The 24,453-nt window shown below is 40.4% G+C and overlaps 1 protein-coding gene across 1 annotated transcript; it reads right to left on the minus strand.

Annotated features, from left to right (window-relative positions):
* Positions 1-1,900: 1,900 nt before the first annotated feature.
* On the minus strand, positions 1,901-23,251 carry zgc:110329 (tetraspanin-15). The gene is made up of 8 exons (XM_003448565.5): positions 22,926-23,251; positions 17,692-17,877; positions 15,125-15,199; positions 13,554-13,649; positions 12,142-12,258; positions 10,320-10,370; positions 8,703-8,819; positions 1,901-3,446 (listed from the first exon to the last, which is right to left on the minus strand). Exons 1-8 carry the CDS (start codon positions 23,010-23,012, stop codon positions 3,117-3,119), a joined length of 1,059 nt encoding a protein of 352 aa, XP_003448613.1. The 5' UTR covers positions 23,013-23,251; the 3' UTR covers positions 1,901-3,116.
* Positions 23,252-24,453: the final 1,202 nt, after the last annotated feature.

Genomic DNA, 24,453 nt, shown 5'->3' on the forward strand with positions numbered 1-24,453 from the left:
CTCCGGGAACCACTGCCTACCAGTCAGGGAATACACATTTTTCACATCCAGTATGCTACAAAAATCTTGAGCAATGTGCCCATGATGTCACGTAAGAAACCTCAATAGGGTCCCGAGTTCTGTGCTCTGACAGCATTAATTTGGAGTCCAATATCTGTTATTTGGTGCTCAGTTTATTGTGTTCTTCTACCTACTGAGAGACTCCTAAACCTGAGTTCTGTTTTGGAATATATGCTTGATACATGTTATAGCACAATCCTGTATAATGATATGGGTTTTATTGGTCTGTGGTAGTAATATATTTTGTTCAGTAAAGCTTGCTTGACCTTGTCCAAAAAAAAGCTCATTCATAATGGCTTCAATTCTGTGGATGGTGGTAATGTAATGACCAAAAACAAAACCATATAATTTTACTTCCCTGGCTCCCTTCATCACACACTGTTGGTTGTTGACAGCGTATGCTGCAATGACTGGTATAATATCAGCAATTTTCCAAGAATCCTGGGACTGTATATTAGTATTTGAGCACAACACGTGACCTTTGCAGCAGGTCACGCTGATATTAAGCCTCTTCTGTGACAGATAAAGCTGTAGAAAGTAGATATGTACGTGTCTATACAATCCATGTGTAAATTATCCCAATCATGGCTTATCTGGTTGTGCTCACATCCTGCACTCATGCCATTGAGGGTTTTCTTTTTAGTTTTAAGTTTTAGCTGAGTTCTTGTAATGATTCCACCCAATGTTGTGTGATCGTCTCAATGCAGGAGGAGGTGACGTGCGTAGGTGAAGAACGATGACCTGCAGACAGCGAGCGAGCTGTATGCATTTATGCCTTGCTTGAGAATGAAAAACAAAAAACAAAAAACTAGGGCTTATGGAGGCAGTAAGTGAAACGGGGTGAGGAAAAACAACAAGAACTTAGCCCCAAAAAAGTAACAGTCTTTCTTTGTCCTAAAGGCAGAGGCCAATTCTTATCTACATGTGGACCAAGATCATTTTTGGTCTTTTTGCATTTTGTCTAAGACAGAAAGAGTCAATAGCAATGCACTGTGAGCAAGTACTAGGAAATGGCAGGAAGGAAGATCTCCCTTTTAAGAGGAAAAAACCTCCAGCAGAACCAGGGTCAGGGAGGGGCAAGCCATCCAGGTCCTGAAGGCTAGGAAAGATGAAGCCACTGTCAAAGTGTCTAACTGCGGTTTCTGAAGAGGCCACAATGCTGGCTCCAAAAGTAAGTCGGTCGATGATGTAGTGACCCCTGTCAAATAACTACACTGAACTGGACTTCTTGACTTTTTTTGGCATGTCAGTGCATTTGAATGAACCATGAATGATAAATATTATGACCTCCTGTGAGGTGCAGCATGTCTAAAAAGACTGTGCTCCAACGTTGGTGCACAAAACTCTAGCATGTTATATGTCTGTTAATTAGGATACTTTATGGATACAGGTTGGCCTCCATTGGACTCCAAAGTTCTAATATGACAGCCAAAAAGCCAGTTTTGGAGTTCAGACACCTTTAAAATACATCCTGCCCCAACAGGATCTTTGAGCTTAGGTCGATATACGTACATGCAGAGTGGTTTTATCCCTCTGAGGTCTAACATTAACCTGACACTGTCCCTTCAGTACCAAAACTAGAGAACAATTTTCAATCTTCAGTTTAGAGCTAGGATACTTTTTAAGGAAGACGTCACACATGGAAATCCAAGCACTTACTCGGATTTCTGGCAAGTCATTTATTGTTGCTTTCTCCCCTCAATTTTTTGGAAAAAGTTTCAGCAGTGTTATCAGAGAAATGCTGCTATTGTCAAATAATTCCTTTTGGAGGTCATAAGAGCATTTTATTCTTTATTCTGCTCATATGCAAACAGCCCTGAGAAAAAAAAGAATTAAAAAGATCAGTACATAAATTCAGCTTTATTGAAATGAACAGTAGTTTTGATACAAGCAAGAGCTGAGGGAAAGCTCAAAACAGTGCATTGCTCAGATACAAAAACTGTCACTGTCAGAGTTGTTGGCCCACTGGATTAGTAGTCTGGATAATCCCTTTATAGTTGTTCCTTTAAAAGATGGGAGGAATAAAAAGATTAGTTGAAAAACATGAGTAGATGGACCCTTCCCCCTCCCGCTGAGAGCCAGAAGCTTGATTAAGAATTCTGCAGGAAACTAAAGTATTAACTTGTGTAGTAACCGGAAACTCCCTTTATCCCTACACTGGAAACTTCCACGCCATTCAAGTTTTGCGGCATGCGTCAACCTGACGTGTAGTTAGATTTCTCACGAGGTTCCCGTTGGGTTACGTAGAAGGTTACAGCGCATGGTTAAAATGGGGTTCTGGTTATTGCGAAAGTTATGACGTAGTTGGGATGTAGAAATATAATTCACGTGTAACACAAACTGAGCTTTTTTGTTGTCTCCCGCGACCCCGCTTTAAACTTACTTTATATACAGTACAAAACATGCATTCCATGTTATTCCACAACTATCAGTCTTACAATGTACACCGACTTCACAAAATTAAATAGAAATCATAATTAAACCAAATAATACACAAACTCTATACATCCGTCACAGACGCTACACGCAAGACATACTTGGCTACTCCTATTTCTCCAACACTTTTAAAACAAACAAAAAAACCCCAAACATTTTTTCAAGGTTTTATAATTTATACACCACACTGTGCTCTGACTACTGGGCTATTTTCAAAATAGCCTGAGGTAAGCTTTAGCACATGGAGACATCCTGTAGTTCATTTTCAAAGGCTATACAAATTAAATTAAATATGATTTAGTGCCACAAATCATTGAAGATCAACAGACACAAACAAAAGAAATGTAAAAAAGGTTCCTGTTGCATGTTGTTCCCTCACATTTTGTTGTAAACAAATTCACCCACAAAGTGTCAAAGTACATTTAGTCACTTTAACTGACCAAATTTTGTTTGATCAAGTTACAGAAAGTTTCAGTTATCAAGTAGTGCAACACAATTCCAACAAACAAAATTACTACAGTGACAGAAAAAAAGGCAAAAAAACCTCCCGAAAGGCATGACAGGTCAAAATAATAATGATAACTTTAAAAAAAAAAATGATTAAAAAAAAAAAAGACCATTCAGTGTTCCCTTTTATGCTTGCGGCCAACGTCTACTTCATCCAGGCCGGTGGCAGATCTGGATTGCTGCAGTTTTTGGAGCTGAGAGTGTGTACGGAGTGGCTGCTTCTTGAGCTTCTCCAGGTGAATATCAATGGGGTCACGCTCAGGCTCTGAGGCTGGGACGGGCAGGTAGCCACCGTCCCTGGGCAGGCACATGCACCACCCGGCACCAGCCAGGTCCAACTCGCTGTAATTAAACTTCTTTAGTTTGAAGTCCACCATGTCAGCTGACTCGCTCATCTCCACCAGAAGGTTCCAGAAGATGCAGCTCAGGACGATGCCCAGCAGCTGCAGGAAGAGGATCAAGATACAGTCATCCCATCAGTCATCATCTGAGTTGCTAATCATGAAAAATTTATCAAATACCAGTGTTTTCCCTTGTTTTCTGTCATATATACACTAAAAAAGGTGGAAATTTGCATTAAACATAGTCAGTTCGAAACAATGAGGTCAGTATACCTGCAAGTAGTCTCTAATGGGAAAGGACTTTCTTAATATGGTCATCAGAGCACCTTTAAAATGAAGGTGACTTTAAAGGCAAAGGGGCCAAAACTGCTCATGTCAGATAGAGGACACCTGAGGGCCTAAGATAAGATCAAGATTATTTTGCACTGTGAATCCTCCAAAGCTACTCTAGTACAGTCCAAGAATAAAAACAACAACAATGACAAAAACCCAAACTGATGGATCATCGAAAATCAATTTTCCTTGTGCAATGCATTTATAAAACAAGGCAGATCAATTGTGCAAAAAGCATTTGAGAACTACTAACAACTCCCATGTGCTTCTTACGTGCAGGTATCCTAAATCATGCCAAGCTAAGGTTCGATATATTGCGGATTCATGCTGCTCTGCCCAAGGACTCTAATTTGCTGCATAGACCCCGACTTCAACTCAAACAAAAAACATGTTTTGAAGACAAATCGTTCTGTCTCACCCCATCTCATCCTCCACAATAAGCAAGATGTTAAGGTAACACTTGTCATTTATTTGGTACCAAGTCAACAAACAGTGCCGTCGAATAGTATTCGCCCCTTTCCTGATTTCTTAACTTTGTCCAAAAGTCAGTTTTTAAATTACAGTTTAATTTATTAAGGGAAAAACGCACTTTCCAACTCTACTTGGCATAAAAGTAACACAACATTTGATAAAAAGAACATCACACCAACATTCAAACATGGAGGTGGTAGTTTGATGGAGCTGCTTTGCTGCTTCAGGACCTGAACGACTTGCTTGAACTGACTGAATTCTGCTCTCTCCCAGAAAATCCTGAAAGTTCATACTCCGAAGCTCAAGGACACTCAGGTTATGCAGCAGGACACTGATCCAAAATACCAAGAAGTCCACCTCTGGGTGTTTCACTTTGGAGTTCCCTTATCAAAGTCCAGACTTCAATGAGAATGAGATGCTTTGGCATGACCTTAAACAGGCTGTTCATGCTGAAAAAACCCTCCAATGCAGCTGAATTTTTTTTTAAGTGCAAAGACAAGTGGGGTGCTGGTGGCTGTGGCTCAGGTGGTAGAGCAGATCAGCTACTGATTGGAAGGTTGGTGGTTCGATCCTTGGCTTCCTCAGTCTGCAAGCCAAATATCCTAACTCCAAGTTGCCCTCCGATGCGTTCATCGGAGTGTGACTGTGTGTGGGTGTTTATTAGTTTGCACTTGAGTTTAGAAGTGTTGTATGAGTGGATGTGAATGGCTGAATGAGGCATGTTGTATACAGCGCTTTGAGTACTCCGGGCGAGTAGAAAAATACCATTTAAGAATAAGTCCATTTACCATTTGCCCAAATTTCTCCTCAGTGATGTGAAATATCTGATAGCAGTTATTGGTGCTAACGGGGGGACAACTATTTCACACAGGGTGTGACAAATATGCAAAAAGAAAAACCTCTAAGAAATCAGGAATGGGACCTATACTTTTTCACAGTACTCTATTATTGAAACAGATTTTCTGTTTAGGTTTGAGGTTGGATTCAGTATGGAAGTTCATCCATCCATTCTCTTCTGCTTGTCCTTATTAGGGTCACAGGGGGGCTGGAGCCTATCATAGCAGTCATAGGGCGAGAAGCAGAGTACACCCTGGACAGGTCACCAGTGTATCACAGGGCTAACACATAGAGACAGACAACCACTTGCACTCAATCCTCTGGGCAATGCAATTCATCAATGAACCTAACACCAATAACTGCATGTCTTTGGACTTTGGGAGGAAGCTGGGGGCAGCACGGTGGTGGTTAGCACTGTTGCTAAGGTCCCGAGTCCGACTCCATCATCAGGCCAGGGCCTTTCTGTGTGGAGATTGCATGTTCTCTGCCACAGTCCAAAGACATGCGGCTATTGGGGCTGGGTATGGAAGTTACAAGAAGAAAATGCTACTCATCCATGCAAGTTCTCTGCTGTCACTTATTTTGCCTTTTCTTTGAGAAGCTGGTGGACAGACTTGTACTATAGCACTTTTCTACTCAGTAAAAAGCACTGAGCACATTCACCCACATTCATTCTCTCGCTCTCTCTCTCTCACACGCACACACACAGTGCTTTTTTCTATACATTTTAATGCTCAGTAATCATTTGAAACAGATTAGTTCAGTTGCCTAAGGACAGCTGACATGCTGACTGGAGGAGTTGGATCGAAACAGCCATCTTCCAATTAGTGGATTAGTGGACATGGTTTTGTTCTATACACTGCACACAATGCCAGTGTTGGTATGTGAACTAGTCAGGGGTTTCGCTGATGGCAGTAAAGCAGCAGCAATAATGCAGAAGATTTGTTCTGCACGTTGGTGCCAGAGCTGCTCTTTCATGTGCTGAACTCAGAACAGTGGACTCTGTTAATGCGAGCTGCCGGCACAGTTTGGCAGAGAAACACTCACAGTGGTAACAGAAAAATTCCATTCATAATTTCCTTATGCAGCTTCAGCCATTACTCTGCTGTGAAGAGGGTCATGTGAATGCCGGATCTGCAATACAATAGCAGAGCAGCAGTAGAGCGCCCTCTAAAATGGATATGTTGGAATGCATTGTATTATAAAAATGATATCCAGCTGTAACAGGGTAAAAGTAGCTACTCTTTTATAAAAGTCAAGTCAGATCAGAGGTAAATTTAGAATTCAGAATGAAAATCAACAAACAAAACTGGGGGCTCGCTAGATTCCCAAGACTTGATCAGCTTCAGCTGCTTCCAAACAGAGAAAGTCTTCCCAGAAGGTCACCTGGCATTGCACATGCAGATTAACCATTAGAGGTTGCAGGAGACCACAAATTAAATAAATGATTCATTAGTATCAGTTTATGCAGAGTTGAATGAAACATCACTTTGAACCCACACAACAAATGAATAAATCAGGCATCAACACATATAGTTAGTGTTGCTTAATGTAATATATGAATGTGTAGGAGAATGTTCATTATAGCACCAGTGTGACTAAAATGAGCAAATCTGAAATCCTTCCTGTGGAACAAAACTGCTCATGTCAGATAGAGGACAACCTGAAGGCCTAAAATAAGACCAAGATTATTTTGCACTGTGGATCATCCAAAGCTGCTCCAGTAGAGTCCAAGATAAAAAACAACAACAAAAAACAACAACAACAAAAAAAAAATCCAAACTGATGTATCATTAAAAATCAATTTTCTGTGTGTGTTTAATGCATTTATTAACAAGGCTGATCAATCATGCAAAAAGCTTTTGAGAACTACTAACAACTCCCATGTGCAGGTATCCTAAATCATGCCAAGCTAAGGTTTGATATATTGCGGATTCATGCTGCTCTGCCCAAGGACTCTAATTTGCTGCATAGACCCCGACTTCAACGCAAACAAAAAACATGTTTTGAAGACAAATCGTTCTGTCTCACCCCATCTCATCCTCCACAATAAGCAAGATGTTAAGGTAACACTTGTCATTTATTGGCACCAAGTCAACAAACAGTGCTGTTGAATAGTATTCGCCCCTTTCCTGATTTCTTAATTTTGTCCAAAAGTCAGTTTTTAAATTACAATTTAATTTATTATTAAATGTGGAACTTAAACCCTATTGACATCAGGGTGGTATTACCTGGGGAGCTCTAATAATTCATAATATTTGGGGAAGTCACCTGTGAACTTAAACCTGTGCAAATAGAAGGAACTAGCTAAGTGTATTAGAAGAGTAACAACAGAGATGAGATCGATTTGGTGTCTTTGTACCTCATCAGTTGAGGTCTCCTGATAATACTAAGAGATTGCTTCCCTTACAGGTATATTTAGAGAAAATGTCATATTAATTCACTAACTCATCCATGACAAATGTATCTCATCTCATTTCATTTGAAAATAAATATTTTATCCAAAAATGACAACATCAGAGAGCCCAGTGCAGTTTCAAGGAGACAGACATACAATTATCCACATTTAGCAAAAGGAGACTACTTCGTGAGGGGACATACGGAGGGTTCACCACAAGATGGAAAAAAAACAAGAAACAGCGAAGCCAGGTTACAATTTGCAAAAAGAAATCTGAAAAGCCAGAGCAATTCTGCAGCAGGATTCTTTGGACCAGGGATGCTGAGATTAAGCAGTAACACAATGACACAAGAAAAAAATGCCAGTTTATGATCAGAAGTGTGCAGCATAACGTATAAAACACAAATGAGGTAGTTTGATGCCATGGAGACATGGCTTACAACGACACGGGGACAACAGTGATTAGTAAAAGGCATCCAGGAGTTGTAGATGATAAAAGAGTAGAAATATTCTGCAATGATAATTCTGCCAGGAAGACCCACTAACAAAGAGCACAAATCCTTTGGCAAGCCTTTACTACAGCAACAGAAAGCAGCTGTAATAAAGGGCTGGAACATATAGAGAAACCACTGTTTCCAGATATCAAGCAGCACTTTTTGCTTCATCTTATTTCTATTCCTACCAAAGTGCTAAAAATAACCATTTTGTGTTTGATTATGTCAACTTGGGAAAATCCCAAAATTATATTTTGGAAGCTGAAAGCAGGAGACTGTGTAGAAAAGCAGCATCTCTATGGTTATTGTCATGGTTTGGTGAAGCCCCTCAAATTAAAGCTGAAAGTCTGCACTGTGTAAGCAAAGGGCAAAGCTATAAAACAAGTGCTCCAGAAATATTGTATTATGACACAACGTATGATGAGTATTTTACTTTTGTCACAACAAAAAGAAGATACAAATGTGGTAGTTAGTTAGTTAACCACCAGGACTGCAGTAGACAGATTTTATTACAATGAAACTATGAAAACAAAAACAACAACATCCACACTCAATAAATATCTGCAGAAGCAGTTGAAGGTTAGCTTAGGTTTTACTGAAAAAACAAAAAACAAACAAACAAATCCTATTTTTTTTTTCTGGCAGCAGAAAAGGTAGACTCTTTGCCAGGTAGGAAAATTTCAAAGCAAATGAACCTAACCGTCAGAGTAAGTGATGGCTTACAGTTTTGATAAAAGGATTCTGCGGAAGAAGTGCAAATGCTTTGAAAGCTGGTTTCCAAAAGAGTCGCGTTTCAGTGAGTCGGTGCCTCGAGTTTTTAATTACCTGTGGCAGCCCAATGGCGCAGCAGAGTCCAACGGTTTTTCCAATGTTGTCACTCATCCAGAGGTTGACTGCGTGGATGCAGCCTCGCACATAGATCAGCTCATGCAGGGTTTCACGCTGATACACAGACCACACGAAGACAACAACAAGACAGTTTCATTTTCAAAGTCAAACTGAGCTGCTGCTAAAAATAAAGCAGAAGTAGAGAAACTGTAACACTAATTAGCCGCAACATTAAAACCACAGACAGGTTAAGAGTTTCACATTGATCTCTTTACAATGCAGTGACCAGCTGGGCACACTTGTGTGAATTTGTGTTTTACATGAACACCAACAAAAACACTGGTACAAGCCAAGCACACTCCATACATGCTAACGGTGCTCCCTGATAGCAGTGGCTGCGTTCTATCCCAGCCGGACAGAACGCCTCACTATACTACAAAAATGGAAGGAAGGGTTCAAGCAGGGGTAGGCAACTCCAGGCATCGAGTGCCGGTGTCCTGTGGGTTTTAGATGTGTCCTTGATTCAAATTGCTAAATTACCTCCTCAACATGTCTTGAAGATCTCCAGAGGCCTGGTAATGAACTAATCATTTGATTCAGGTGTCTTGACACAGGGTGAGATCTAAAACCTGCAGGACACCGGCACTCGAGGCCTGGAGTTGCCTACCCCTGGCAAGGAACCCAAAAGAGAGTTCAAGGCATTGACCGGGCCAATACAAATCTTTAGATCCTAATCTAGTCAAGCATCCGTGGAATGTGCTGGAACAAGCCTGATGCCCCACCCTAAAACCCACAAGAATTCTGGTGCCAATACCCGTGCCAAATACAACAGACAGAGGATCATTGGCAGAAGTCTTGCCCATGCAACATCATGCAGGTGGTTTTAATGCTGTGGCTGACTGGTGTGAGGTAGAAGTCACTTTCTGCAGTCACATTAAAAAGTAGATATTATAAAAGTAGATATAAAGTAATACAAATGAAACTGAATACAAGATGAGTGAAAGCCATTAAAATAAATGCATTCTTACAGTATTAGCATTTCCCAAATACTACATTATACTAATGTCAGGTAAAGAAAAAAGGGGGTTACTCAAGTAATATATGAGGAACACATTAAAAGTTGTATTCATCACGTATCTTTCAGTGTGTGTGTGTGTGTGTGTGTGTGTGTGTGTGAGAGTGTGTGTGTGTGTGTGTGTTTTACTTTGGCAGCAGTGTTCAGACAGATTTGTTTGTATGTAGATCTCCACTTAAAGGCAAGACAGATTTGGACAGCAGTGTTGAGAAGAGATCAAATTACATTTAGTCCCCTACAGAAGTGTTTTCAAGTCAAACACTGACAGGATTGGACAGAGTAAGGCTGTCAAAAAAAGCAGCTGCAGGACTGCAAGATTCACTGTAGATGTCATATTACTCGACAGAAGATACGAAACAGCGTTTGAACAGAAAAACAACAACATCTACTTCAATATACTTTTGTGCATCAGGAGGTGTGGCTCGCCCTCAGTTACATGGTAGTTGTGTTGACCCGTATATATGACAGCTCCAAAAATGTTGATGTTATGATGCACAGATAGAAAAACCATGTGATAAAAGTTGTTTTGTTGTTCCTACCTGTTTATCCAGAGTCTGGTAACCACACAGGGTGTTGATGACTTCTCCCGTCTGTGCAAAGAGCAAAGATGTCCAGAGTCAGAGACAAGATTTAAGCTGAGCCACAGTGACCAGAGACACCACCATGGGAACATGTAGACTGAAGCTCCTCACGGGGGGGGGGGGGGGGGGGGGGGGGGGGGTCCTGTCCCCTGCCAACTAGAGCGTAAACTCAAGCCTTGGCAAAATGGCTGCAGCCATGACAGATAGGAACTGATAATGGCACAAACATAGCCAACGTTCAGCCTTCATAAGCAATTCTTCTATCTCTGCTCTGTGTGTGTGTGTCTGTCTGTCTGTGTCTGTGTGTGTGTGTGTGTGTGAGTGAGCGAGAGAGAGAGAGAGACAGAGAGAGTGCTGGATAACTTTGTCATTAATTTCTTCAGCACACTCCACTGCTTCCAGAGACGCTATCAGTGCTTTGAGCACAAGAGCAAGAATGATACTCGGCATATGGGAGATAAAGGTGGCCGCAAGTGACCAACATTTCCTTTAGAGAAAGAAATCATCCAAAGGCTCATACCTTTGATTCACACCCTATTTCCTGTTAGCTGGATGATGTTTTTCTCTCACAAAATCAATTACGAATGGGTTGTGGAGATAAAATCCCCCCTTCTTTCTTTGATAAAACACAGGCCATCGCTACCCTGATGAGAATTTGTGGACATGTATGAGCAGGACAGAGATAATCAGACAGAGCAGCAAGGCAAGGTAATATCACTGATGACATCACTCTTTCCTGGCCACAAGATATCAGTATTTGCCAACTACAGGCTTGAAGTGGCTCTAAAATGTGTTCCCACCATAGAGAGAATGTCTGCGAGGCTGGTTTAAAGAGCCGTTTGAGGCCTCTGAAATAACCAAACATACACAAACTTTGTGTTGTTCATATGCCCATGCAGCCATACACCTGTCTGAAAAACAAGTAGTTTAAACCTAAGTTTCTGCTTTAGCTGCGAGGTAAGCTCTCTAACTTCCAGAAGACTTCAAATACCTGTAGCTGCAAGCAAAGGAGTAAGCAGCAAATCAATTTTCACTGTTGATGAGTTAGCAACAAAAGTCATAGCCTTACACATGCAATTATATGGTAAGCACGGGAACATAAATGTACAGCATTAAAGCATTAAACTATTTCCATATCTCCAGTGAAGGGGGCAGAAATCGATGTTCAATCAAACGCCAATTATTCTAACTCGGCTAGCCTCGGTGCAAAGAAAGAGTCATCTGATCGTGATCCATACTTAACAGAAACAAGAAGCAGCTGAGGGAAACATTTAGATATTTAAGTACAAGTTGCCTGTGTCTTCTTTCCTCTTTTATGGTGTCTGGGAACTGTAAACTCACTAACAGCAGTGGAAAACTAATAACATGTGTCTGCTAATGTAACCCCGATGTCCCCGGTTATATTTTATACAGTGTCTAGATACAGTGTTGAACTATAAATTAGAGTCTTTGATTGAAAAAAAGACGCTTAAAGACATTTCTAAATTTGACTCCCTTACAAGGGCTCGTGTCCAGCTAATGGTTCAGATGTTCAAATGATTGAGTTTTCTGTGAGCTGATTTATGTTACCTGCTCTTCTTCTTTTTAAAAAAAAATGTTTTGTTTGACCAGCATTGAAACTGAAAGGTAACAACTGACTTTGCTCTCAATTATCAGAACTACAATGGACTGGATTCTAGGTGTAAATAAATCCTTAACAAGCACCAGAAACAGCATGGTTTTAATAACAGCTTCCGTACCATGTTTGCATTGTCTGTGTATGTGTGTTGTTTGAACTCACCTTGTGGCGAATACAACATGTGTATGGAACCCCACATGCTAGTGGACCAGTACCATTGCAGAAATGGTACTGGTTGACGTTCCAGTCCTTATACTCATCTCCTCCACAACATGAAAACTGGGAAATAAATGAGGGTAAAGGGAAAAGGCCGTTAGGAGCCAAGCATGAAGCAATAACAAAACAAAAGAGTGGCCAATTCAAAGCGGTGCCTGTATATCCACCTCCTACAGAAATGTCACTGTGGCAATGCAGTAGAAATTAAGTGGTCATGTAAAGACAGGAGAGTTTCTGGCAATCAGTTAAAGGCTATCATTTTAAAGCACTTCAAGGAGAAAATTCTCCCCTTGACAAAGGACATCTCCATCTCTGCAATCACCTGAGCACAGCTGCATGCTGTTACACAAAACAGCACACTCTCTGTACAGATAAGACAGGAGGACAGGCAGGAGCAGGATTTACTGCACTCTCCGCTGATGAAAAAGTCCCTCGATAGAAAGCCTTTGAAAACGCTGTGATAGTTAAGAGGCAACATATCATTTCTGAGTAGACACTGAAAGCTTAAATGTCCTTTTCAGCCGATCTTTAAAGTTCAATAAATAAATATCCTGTATCTGAAGAGTGTTAGGTCAGCAGAGCTGACACTAGGTGCAATCTAAGTGTAGTGCTTATAAAAGGCAAACAACTGAACTCGATTTAAATTTGGCTGTCATTCCCTATGAAGCAGTCACACTGTGCAGCAGTACACAGGCCATGATGTTTACTGTGCTACACCACACAGATTCCTAATTCTGCACAGTTATTGTCTGCGCTTGGTTCCTGCCCACAGCCGTACCATACTACATTTGTATGCAGCAGGAACAGTCTCCTAACATTTTGATCACATCTTGTACTAATATCAGAGATCGCTCCCTGGAAATCCCACTTGCACTTGGGAGCACTCCATCTCCCTCCATGTGTCAAACTGGGTACTTTCTTTTTCAGGAAGTGGAATGTGGTGAGCAGGACAGGTGGTACATCTCAGCCCTGCTGAAAAAGAACAGTTCATAACCCCTAAAACCACTAAAAATTACTGTGAGTGTGAACTACTTCATGTACAAGCACTTCTGAAGGGTGAACTAGCACGAGACTGTCTCCTATTAAGGTGCAGCTTAATATACTATAATAATGAGACAATTACTCTGGTTATCCACTGGCAGATCACTGAGTGCGACTTTAGACACAGTCTGCAAACTCAAGCAAATGAAATACTTAAAAGGTTATCTGGATAACCTCTAGATGGTACATCCCACACCCTATTATCCCAGACCTTTTTATGTCAACAACATTGACTCATCAGTCTGCTACGACACCTGTATAGAAAAGTATTTCACAAAAGATGCCCTGTCTGTCAACATTTTCTAATGCGTCACTACCTTTTGCTGCACGTAGTCCAAGATGTTTTTGAAGTCGAGATCGTCGTAGTAGTGTTTTATTCCTTCTCGTATAGTGCTCTGAAACAAGGCAGACGTCTAGATGACACAGAGGGAGAAACACAGAGGATGATTATAAATAATGGCAATCATAAAGTACAGTGAAGAAATGCTGGGCTGACCAGATCTGATCATAGTTCTGACTGGGAGTAATGTACAGTACATTCAGAAGGTTTTCTGAACCTTCAAAGTTGTATATATTTTGTTATGTTTTGGGCTCATTTTAAAATGGATTCAGTTCATTTTTACACTTGTTTTTCTCTAGAAGGCTTTACTTACTAAATAATAAGTGAAGAGTCTGAATACTTATAAAAAATAAAAGCAGTTTAATGTACCAGCTGACACACTTGTATTTTGGCATCTTTCTTCTTAAAGGTCATCTTGTTGGCAGAACTGCGCACACTTACCCAATTTGGTAGGGGAGTGTCAGTGTACAGCAACTTTCAGGCTTGTGATATTGTGATAGGCAGTGATATTCTACTAGGTTCATATCAGGACCGTGCTACTCAAGGGCATAAAACCATTGTTAACATGTAGACCATTTCCCCTCATAAGAACAAGAACACTGGAAAATACTTTCCTTCAGGATTGCACCATCTTTTCCTGCATTCATCCTTCCATTTATTCTGATAATTCTGAACCTGTTGCAGAAGACTATGCCCAGAGCATGATGCTGCCACCGTCATGTAGTGCCTGCGGTTTCTGATCCACCAGAATCGAGTATTTTCCATCTCATGGTCTGAAAGTCATTGGGGTATCTTTGTGCAAACGCCCAGTGGACCTTCATGTACTTATTACTGAGGGATGGCTCCTGCTTGGACAGGCTACCTTAAAGGTCTAATTGCTGAAAAGCTGCACCAATGATTGCCTGGTTAACACTCATTTATAGTGATTTTTGAGATGCCTTTCATCCCAGTTGACTACATTTTCCTAGGAGGCCATATCTAAGAAGACTGTTGTTGGCTGCAACGTCTTCCCTTTGTTAATCATGGGGTAGTCGTCACAACTTGCAATGGTCCAGAAACATTTATGCATCTTTTCCCAGATCTGTGGATTGCAGGAGATTCATCAACTAGGTCAACAGACAATTCTCTCAACTTCGTGATTTGGTTTTCCATCTGAAATACCATCAACTGTCTGACCATCTGTAGGCAGGAGTGAGCCTCTGGTAATCATGCCCGTGAATTAAATTAGGCATATTGCTTTGAGCTTTAGCATCTTAAGGCCCTTTACCAGAAACAGGATGCTGTATAGCATGCACAACCGCGAGTATCTTAACAAAGGGCCTGAATACAAATATAAATGAGGCATTCCAGTCTTCCATTTCTAAGAAATAAGCAATTCCAAACTCTCCATTTTGGCTCATCATTATAGAGTTTTGGGGACTGATGAGTCAGACTGATGAGGAAACAAAACACTGAAGGGACTGAAAACCATACAAACCCCCCCTCAAAAACACTGCACTGTGGACTGAGTAGACTGCAATAGACGCACAGAGGAAATGAGATGTTTACCTTTTTCTCAAAGATCAGAGCTGTGGCGAGAGCAATTGCCTGGAGAAGCAGCAAGACACAGAGAACACAAAGGAACTGTGGAAGAAGAAAAAAGAGAGTTACACAGCATAAAAGTATAATGGGTAATGGTGTGCTGACAAACTAAGAAAACAGACTATATCTATTTTTTTTTTTTACCAAGAATAAATTTTATTCTGTAATCGAGCAAAATGTGCTCAGTTCAGTTGTTCAACACAAAGACACACAGCATAATGGATCCGTTTCAGATTAAACTTAAAAAATAAATGAATCAATAAGCCAAAAAAGCACGGTGGCACGGTGGTTAGCACTGTTGCCGCACAGCAAGGAGGTCCTGAGTTCAATTCCACCATCAGGCCGGGGTCTTTCTGTGTGGAGTTTGCATGTTCTCCCCGTGTTTGCGTGGGTTCCCTCCGGGTACTCCGGGTTCCTCCCACCGTCCAAAGACATGCAGCTTGTGGGGATAGGTTAATTGGATAATCCAAATTGCCACTAGGTGTGAATGGGAGTGTGAATGGTTGTCTGTCCCTGTGTGTTGGCCCTGCGACAGACTGGCGACCTGTCCAGGGTGTACCCTGCCTCTCGCCCCATGACAGCTGGGATAGGCTCCAGCGCCCCCCGCGACCCTGAAAAGGATAAGCCAAGACCTGCTGTCATACAGAAATGGAAAAAAGTTCAAAGCTAATTGGATTTATTTGTTAAGTGTATATACACCCCCGGCTTTTCCGTGGCATGCTTCCAGCACTGTCTCGTCACAGCTGAAGCCAAACAGGGCCAGCTAACTCATTTTACTTCTTTAACTTGATGATGGACAAAAATGAACGGGGCTGTTGAGTTGTTTGTGCATTATCTGAAAGCTGTGATAAACACTTGTTCAAAGATCATTTATAAGTGAGGAATGGCCTCTCTGTAATTCTACTGTAAATTATTAATAGATTGTAAGAGTTCAGACTTTCAGTTTATTAGGTCACTGACATTATTATTATTAAGCTTACTGATATGTTGATTTGAACCCCGTCCTCCAGCATTTAAAGTATTTTTATTTATTTATTTCAACAATACACAAATCTGCAGATGTTCTGCTACTATACAATTTGGCTTAAGCATGTACTGATTGGCTCAAATGTAAGCTTTAGATTAGTGTCTGTTTTAACAGAAAACACTTAAGAACTGGTTCCAGGCACGCTGCTTTAGTAAAACTGTTATTAAATCTTCAATTAATTCTTCAGTTTGTTGGAAACAGAGTTAAACAAAAAACAAAAGAACTTGGTAAAATCGGCTTGATATAAATGGAAGCAAATACCAGTAGAAGGGAACATAATTTATATTTCCCCATTAATTTCATGTCTTTCACGATATAAAATTAGTTCTTTTCATCACAATATAAACAGAGGCATTACATTTCTTTATTTCCAACTTTTAATCCCCCTTTCAATTTAAGTTATTTAGCTCTAGCTAACTAGATTGTTACACAGCAACCACAAAGAACATTTCCCTGCTCCCTTTGAGTTTTTTTCCCTCCTATTATTGTCAAACCTCGAGCTGTGCTGAGTTTAAGGAGTAAAGAGTGATCAGTGCTTTAAATTCTGTGAATTCATTTTTATGCAAGTTGATGCGTGTGGCAATTTGTGCATGAATATGTCCACAAACACGAAATTTAAATATTTTTTTAATTTTCATTACCCATTTCATTCTGAAACCAAATGTCAAGTTTACAAAGTTATCAGCGTGAACATAAACATGAATAAGTTATCCTGTATCAAAAAGAATAGCATCAACACAGATGCCGTTCTGTAAATATAAAATACAGTCATGGTCAGATGTTTGTATACACTCATCACGGTCATGAACGTCTGAGTTTCTTTGAACTGTTCTTTTTCCAGGGTGGAATGATTATACAGCATACATTTTTCTGGCTTTGAAAAACAAGAAGTGTGTGCACACATTTGAATTAGTTTTAGATTTCCACACAAGGCTCAAATATATACACACTCCCTAATATTTTTAGTGAAATGTCCATTAGCAAGTTGCACCTTGACCAGATGCTTTTACATCAACAAGCTTCTGGCATAATTCTGACTGGATATTTGATCGTTCTTCTTGGTAGAGTTCATTCGAACTGGCTGGTTTCCTGACACGGAGCTGGCTTAGTCCACAAACTGTCGATATGGTTTGTCATTTGTCAAAAGAACAGTTAAAAAAAAAAAAAAAACCTAATTAAAAACCATAAATTACCATGACATTTATGCCCATGATGAGTGCATATAAACTTCTGACAACAACTACTTATCATGTACAGTTAACCTTATCCATTCATGCTTCTTCTTATTTTCTGTCATATATAAGATGGTAGGCGCTCATATTAAACATGTCCAAAGCTGAGAATGAATGGAGGCGCTGCACCAAGGCCCAGTATAAAATAAACCAGGATTATTTTGAACTGGGAGCCCGCAAAGTGAAACTTTATTAGATTCCAGGAAATATGAAGCTAGGAAATGAGCAGGACCTGCAAGACACATCCCCCACCTGTCCGCCTACATCTCCCTTACCATGTGTAGCAGGGTCTTATTGTCCCTGAGGGATCCAACCATGCCCACCACTGACACAGTGAACATGACCAAGCCCAGCAGGATGAGCACCACGGCAGGAGCCAGGAAAAGACCCTCCAGGGTTCGATTCTTCTGCCTTTCCACTTCAGCATACACTCCCACGCACAGTACACAAAGACCCATCAGCTGGAGACAGACAGAGAAACAGAGAATCGGAGGGAGGTCATGCGATGAATACCTCAGTAAATCTTATACAAAAAAACTTTATATTTGCCTGTATATTTACTGTGATACTGCTTGGTGAGTAGTACAGACTGACAACTTTAAAGGACTTTAAAGTCTAAATTTCCTGCTTCAACACTTGTTTTAATACTTTTCAGAATTAAGATGCCCTTTTAGTCAAAACTGTCTGAGAAGAAATGCCAATGCCAACTGACAAGGCTGAGCTACTAAATGGAAACTAAAAGCAGTTTGTTGAAAAGGAACAAACAAAAACGATATGAATTTGACTGGTATGTTTCTCTTACTTGGGTAAAAAAGCTTTAACATGCAAACAATTTACCCTGCCTGCTTAAAGGCTGACTCACACATTTATTTGAAAAGTGACAAAAATCCCTCTTTAAAAAGTATCTTTAATAGTTTAGCAAAGGTCACTTCCACATAATTTCTAATGTCACAGGTTATTGGAGGCCAGACTAAAAAATTATTGTTAGGCGAAAGTGTTACGTCTCAGCCAGGATGAGGCTCCAGACCACTCAAAATTCAACTATATCTATCCATCCAACTTAGGTCATAGTGGGGGCTGGAGCCTGTCCCAGCTGTCACTGGGCGAGCAGCTGGGTACACTCTGGACAGGCCGCCAGACCGTGACAGTGTTAACACAGAGGACAGACAACAGTACACTATCAGCCCATGCCTCCTTCCGTGGGAGGAAGCTGGAGAACCTGGAGAGAACCCATACAGGCACAGAGAGAACATGCAACATGCAAGGCCACAGCCAGCCGACTACTGCACCACTATGTCAACTGCAATATACCCACTCACTGACGTTACACAGAGAATGAAAGAAAGTGAAGTCACAACTGGCAATTTATAAGCCCAAACCATTTTACACTTAAAAGGAGGAAGCAGCTCAATAGCTCAAATTTTAAGTTGCGATCGGAAGTGAGAGGTTTCAGGCTTCACACAGCTGAGCAAAGTCACCGTGCATGTACAAGATTGCACCAGTCTTTAATGAGATTAATCAAGATCACACAAAGAAACTTTGAGTTATGAGTAATGACCTGATGAACCTCAATCTATGCTAGGTTTCTTGCCAGTCTTTATCACTTAGAGCAAAGTTGTGTCACTCAGTCGGACAATGCTGTATACCTAATATGGTGCTGACGCAGTCAAAATCAAAGAAGTTATTGCAATACATACATAATTAATGTTAATTAATTATGTATTAAATAATTAATGTTATGGAAAATTGATTAATAAACTGATCCACAAGGCCAGTAATGTTGTGTCTGGTGTTTGAGAGGCAGATGTCCACAATAACGACAATGCTGGACAATACCTCCCACCCACTCCATGATGTGCTGGCCAGTCACAGGAGCACATTCAGTGAGAGACTGAGATGCACCACTGAACTACACAGGAAATCATTCCTGCCTGTGGCTCCCTGCACAACTCCTCCATCTAATGCACAGTACACAGTGCAACAGTTAAATCCTTTTGCATATGCTCTACAGTAAAATAACAAAGCTTCAGAGTAAAATGTCAGTCTGTATATTTCACCTCTGCAATATTATGGATATTTATAATTGAGCTTTTTAAAAATATTAGAGCTATTTCTTATATTTTGTAAACTTTGTAATATATTATATTATTTAATTTAGTGCAGTTTGTTACTGTTATTGTCTTGGAGCAACTGTAACCACATAATTTCCTTAGGGATTAATAAAGTATTCTAATTCTGATTAAAACCAAGAGAGAGTGCAAGAGAGAGTTTGGGTTTTTTTTGTCAAGCATACTGAATTAAACTTCTAAGTGAAATTTCAAGATAATTAAAACTGTCCCTGGCGTTACTTTTGATTGTTGAATTTTTAGGCCTCAATTACGGCACCATGTGCCTATTTAGGCTCGTCTTTCATCAATCCATCCATCCATTCTCTTCTGCTTATAGGCTGGACCCTATCCCAGCTACCACAGGGCGAAAAGCTTCATAGATCTTGCCATTTGTCACAGGGCTAACGGGGGGGGGCATGGGGAGACCCGAGATGTGCTCCTGTGCAGTCCTCCAAGGTCCTGAGTGTGGGTTGCTGAAGTAGATGACGTAAGCTAATGCTAAATGTTGAGTGGCTGACAAGTGGGCCGAGAGAAGGTAGCTATAGCGGAGTTCACTGGGAAAAGGAGCATGAAAGGATGAAAGCATGAAAGGTTCACATAGTGGCTACAGTGACACTTTTCACAGTTTCTAAAATCTTGGTTTCACTTCAGCCCTTTGTATGATATAACTTCACTCTTCTCTGCGCCTAGCTGACCAACAACAACTGTGGCCCACAGACTGGTTGGTCAGCAGATGGAGTCGACCTGGTCAACCTTCTTACTGTGAGGCAACAGTTCTAACCCACCGTGCCCCCATGTTTCATTTCTTCTATACCATCCCAGCTCACAGCAAATACTAACAGAACTCAGACTTCGATCCCAATTGAAAGCAGAGATTAGCCAGTGTATTTTAAGTTTGGATAAATAACACCACCAATCCTACAGGGAAAGCAAAAACACTGGAACATCTTTTAGCCTGCGTTCAGTTTGTTTTGTCACTCTGTGCAAATCAAATCAAATGAGAGCAGAATTACATTGTTGCTGCAGTAACACAAGGCAGGAAATGCTCCCTTCAGACATTTTCAATCTGCATTACGCAATATCAGTGATAATGGCCTCATTTTACTGCCTAAATTCTCTTGTATGGCTGATTTAGGAATCGTTCCTAAGAGATATGACCTTTATAGATAAAATCTAAAGTAAATAATCTCCCAATCTATTAAATGTACAGATTCAGAAGCTTTGGTTTCTTGTAAACAAACCCCAAAATGGGCTGGAGTTGTCCTCGTTGCTCACATAATGTTGGATAAAGGCAAGAAAATGTGAAAGGATTGTATGGGGCACAGAAAAAGGGGCAAAATTGTATGCTGGTGAAAAATAATGATCATCATTATATAATCACAAACAACCCCAGGTCCATAGTCACACCCTTGCTTTACACTTTGGTGTCCAGACAGTTTTATTAGTTACTTGTTACTTTCCACTGACATATGAGAAAAATAGAGGGTTGTTTAACTAATGGAAGTGGTACAAAAAGGGAAGGACCAACCCGTAGTTGCTTCCCTGTTATTGCATCTGTTTCCAAATGAAAATCAATCTGCTTTAAGAGTAGGGTCCATCTACTTCAGCTCTATTTACAATTCACAACCATCTATAAAGTACTGGCAGATCCGGTACATCTGGCTTATTTCCAATATCAGCACTAACCTTTCTCACAGCAGTAAAGAAGATAAGAGTTAACACAAATGGATCACAAACCCCCAAAACCATAGTGGGTTGTGAGGGGGCCAAAAACAGTGACACATTCACACAATTCTGTGCGTGTTTGACTTTAATAATTAATAATTAAGCATTAAGAGAGAGACATAGGTGAAGGCTGACTATATGAACGGTAGTTTGCAGTGCTAATGGAAACAAGTTAAGCTTATAGCTTATATATAGCTGGCTGTGAACATTGCTCTAACATTTTTTCTGGAAGTGGTATCGAGGTGGGGTTATGGAAGCCGGGAGGCAGAAAAAAAACACATGCTAAGAATGACTCATCTTTACTTCTTAATGCCCTTGCAAGACATTCATGGACTCTTCCAGCATTTTAAGTAGAAAGGATCCTTAATTATCACCAGCCGCTTTATGAAGGAATAACACGAGAAAATTCAAGCAGATTGTTCATTAAGCTGCCAAAATTCCTGCAGGGATAGAGAACTTCTGCAGCTAAAACCAAAGTTAAAAGGTTAAGTGCAACTTACTAAAACAGCGCTGTACATGCAATAATGAAATGTCAGATTTTGATGTCACCTTTGCATAAGTCTGACCATCCTAATGAAACTGGGCATTTTTATGTCAGTGTTTACACTGATAAAATTTAAATTAGTCAATTTATCTGCTGGGCTAGTTAGGAGTCAAAGAAATCTATTTCTGTTTGCTCACCTTCCCTCACCTTAAAGTAATAAACTGAATAATCTGTGTGTAATAATGTTATTTATGTACATTAAACTATTTGTACAACCGCGATGATTAAATAAAGATAATCGAATGAACATGAATAAAACACAATTTCTGGATTTAACCTGCATTACACACATGATACGATATATTATTAGGAATTATAATAAGAAGGAAAAGAACTCAAATTAGCATCTATCAGCGGGGCCGGATTTTCTGTCGGCGTATTATTTACTCGCATCATCGTACCCTTAACTGGATCCAACGCCCTGCACCACGATGCTGTTTGTTAGTCCGAGCCCCCGGTGTATTGTTTCAATGCCAAATTGAGGAATGAATGTCTCGGCATTGTCTTATTTAAAAGGCAGGTGTTATAACAGGTTATGCTTTGGGACGATACATGGGGCCTTACTGGAAAATGTCTTTCCGCAGACGTAACCAGCTAGCTAGCATCCAGACAATTCTAAACCGAAACCCATTGGAAAAACACACCCAATTTAATCCTACATTTCCCAACACAAAGTAGTGATTAGAAACTCTTAATTTCCTAATAATTATAATATTTTAGTAAGTGTGGAAAGTGTGCTATCGAACACAAGGCGGTTTCTTTCAGTTTGATCACACACATATCCAATCTGAAGCTGTGCCCCATATGTAGGTGGAAGTTAGCCAGTGTATAAGGCAAATCACTGATTTCCATTCAAATTACAGTTCAAAGACCATTTATCTTTGTTGAGTGACATATGCCGAATTCCAGAGTAGAATATGTATTTTTGCAATATGGTTTAGGTTATATGCTACAAAATACACATGACTCTAGAGAAGGTGGTATATATTGAAACACCAGTGTTTTCAATGATCTCTGGAATTATGTCTTGGCGATGATACTGGATGCTTAGGGTCTTCAGTTAGCAGACACTGTTGCAGCGCAAATGAACTTACTACCAAGGCTGACATTAATTTTTGGACCAGAAACTTACCGAGAAGACCATCGAGTAGATATTTAAGGTAAATTTGATGAAGTAGTAGAAGTAGTTGGTTTTCCTTAGTTCATTGTAGGAAGGCATGGTTGCTTGCGATAATAAAGCTAGCTAAAAAAAAAAGCTAACTAGCTATCTCTCGTTTAGTTCGAGCGATATAAAAAATATTAATGAAAAATAAAATATTCTTGAAGAAATACAAAACAAAAACTTTTAGGAGACCTAGTTGTGTTTTAATAACGTAGCACCTCTCATTTCTCACATATTATTGTGGCTCACCACCGAAACAAAACCACTTCCGTGCGGCCGGCCAGTCCACGCTTTGTTTTGACTACATTCTTAAAGGGGCAGTGCACACAACCTCATTTACTTCAATTCAGCAGCCAGATACTGTACACCTGTAACAGCATTTGGTGCTTAGTTCAAGTTCTTGCACTTGTTGAAGTTGTGGAATGGGGATAAAAGGTGGTTTATGGGCCTTTTTGCTGCTAATAATGTCCATTGAGTGGACTGTTAACATCCAAAGAGGGTGGCAAATGGGTTGATATGAGTATTTCAGAGACTCTTGATCTGCTGGGATTTTCCCACACAACTATCTCTGGGGTTTACAGTGAACGGTCAAAAAAGACAAAACATCCAGTTTTAAGGGTAAAAATGCCTTATTGATTTCAGAGGTCAGAGGAGAATGGGAAGACTGTTTCAAGCTGATAGAAAGGCAACAGTATTTCAAATAACCACTTATTATTTGATCCAAATTTGTTGTTGCTCCATAAGAGCATGTCTGACAGCACATCAAACTTTGAAGCAGATGGGTCTCAGCCGCAGAAGACCACACCGGCTAAACTCCTTTTAGCTAAAAACAGGAAACTCAGGCTTTAGTCTCAACAAAACTGGAAATAGATCATTGGAAAAAAAAATCCTGGTCTGCTAAGTCTCATTTTCTGGTGTAATATTTGGATGGTAGAGTCAGAAATTGGAAATTGGGGTAAACAACATGAGAGCTGCTTCTAATGATGGTGGTACAATGATGTGTGGTATTTTTCTTGTCACACTCAGGGCTCTTTAGTACTAAAAGAGCATCTTTTAAACACCAAAGCCTGCCTGAGTATTGTTGCTAACCATGTCCATCCCTTTATGGCTACAGTGTACTTATCTTCTGATGGTGTGTCCAGCAAGATAATGCACCAGGTCACACATGATCAAACCCTCTCAAACTGGCTTCTTGAACATGACAGTGAGTTAACTGTGCTCAAATGGTAAATGGCCTGTATTTGTATAGCGCTTTACTTAGTCCCTATGGACCCCAAAGTGCTTTACACTACATTCAGTCATTCACCCATTCACACACTGGTGATGGCAAGATACATTGTAGCCACAGCTGCCCTGGGGCACACTGACAGAAGCGAGGCTGCCGGACACTGGCGCCACCGGGCCCTCTGACCACTACCAGTAGGCAACGGGTGAAGTGTCTTGTCCAAGGACACAACGACCGAGACTGTCGGAGCCGGGGCTCAAACCGGCAACCGGC

This window comes from Oreochromis niloticus, linkage group LG12, assembly GCF_001858045.2.
Source record: "Oreochromis niloticus isolate F11D_XX linkage group LG12, O_niloticus_UMD_NMBU, whole genome shotgun sequence".
Lineage (NCBI taxonomy): Eukaryota > Metazoa > Chordata > Actinopteri > Cichliformes > Cichlidae > Oreochromis > Oreochromis niloticus.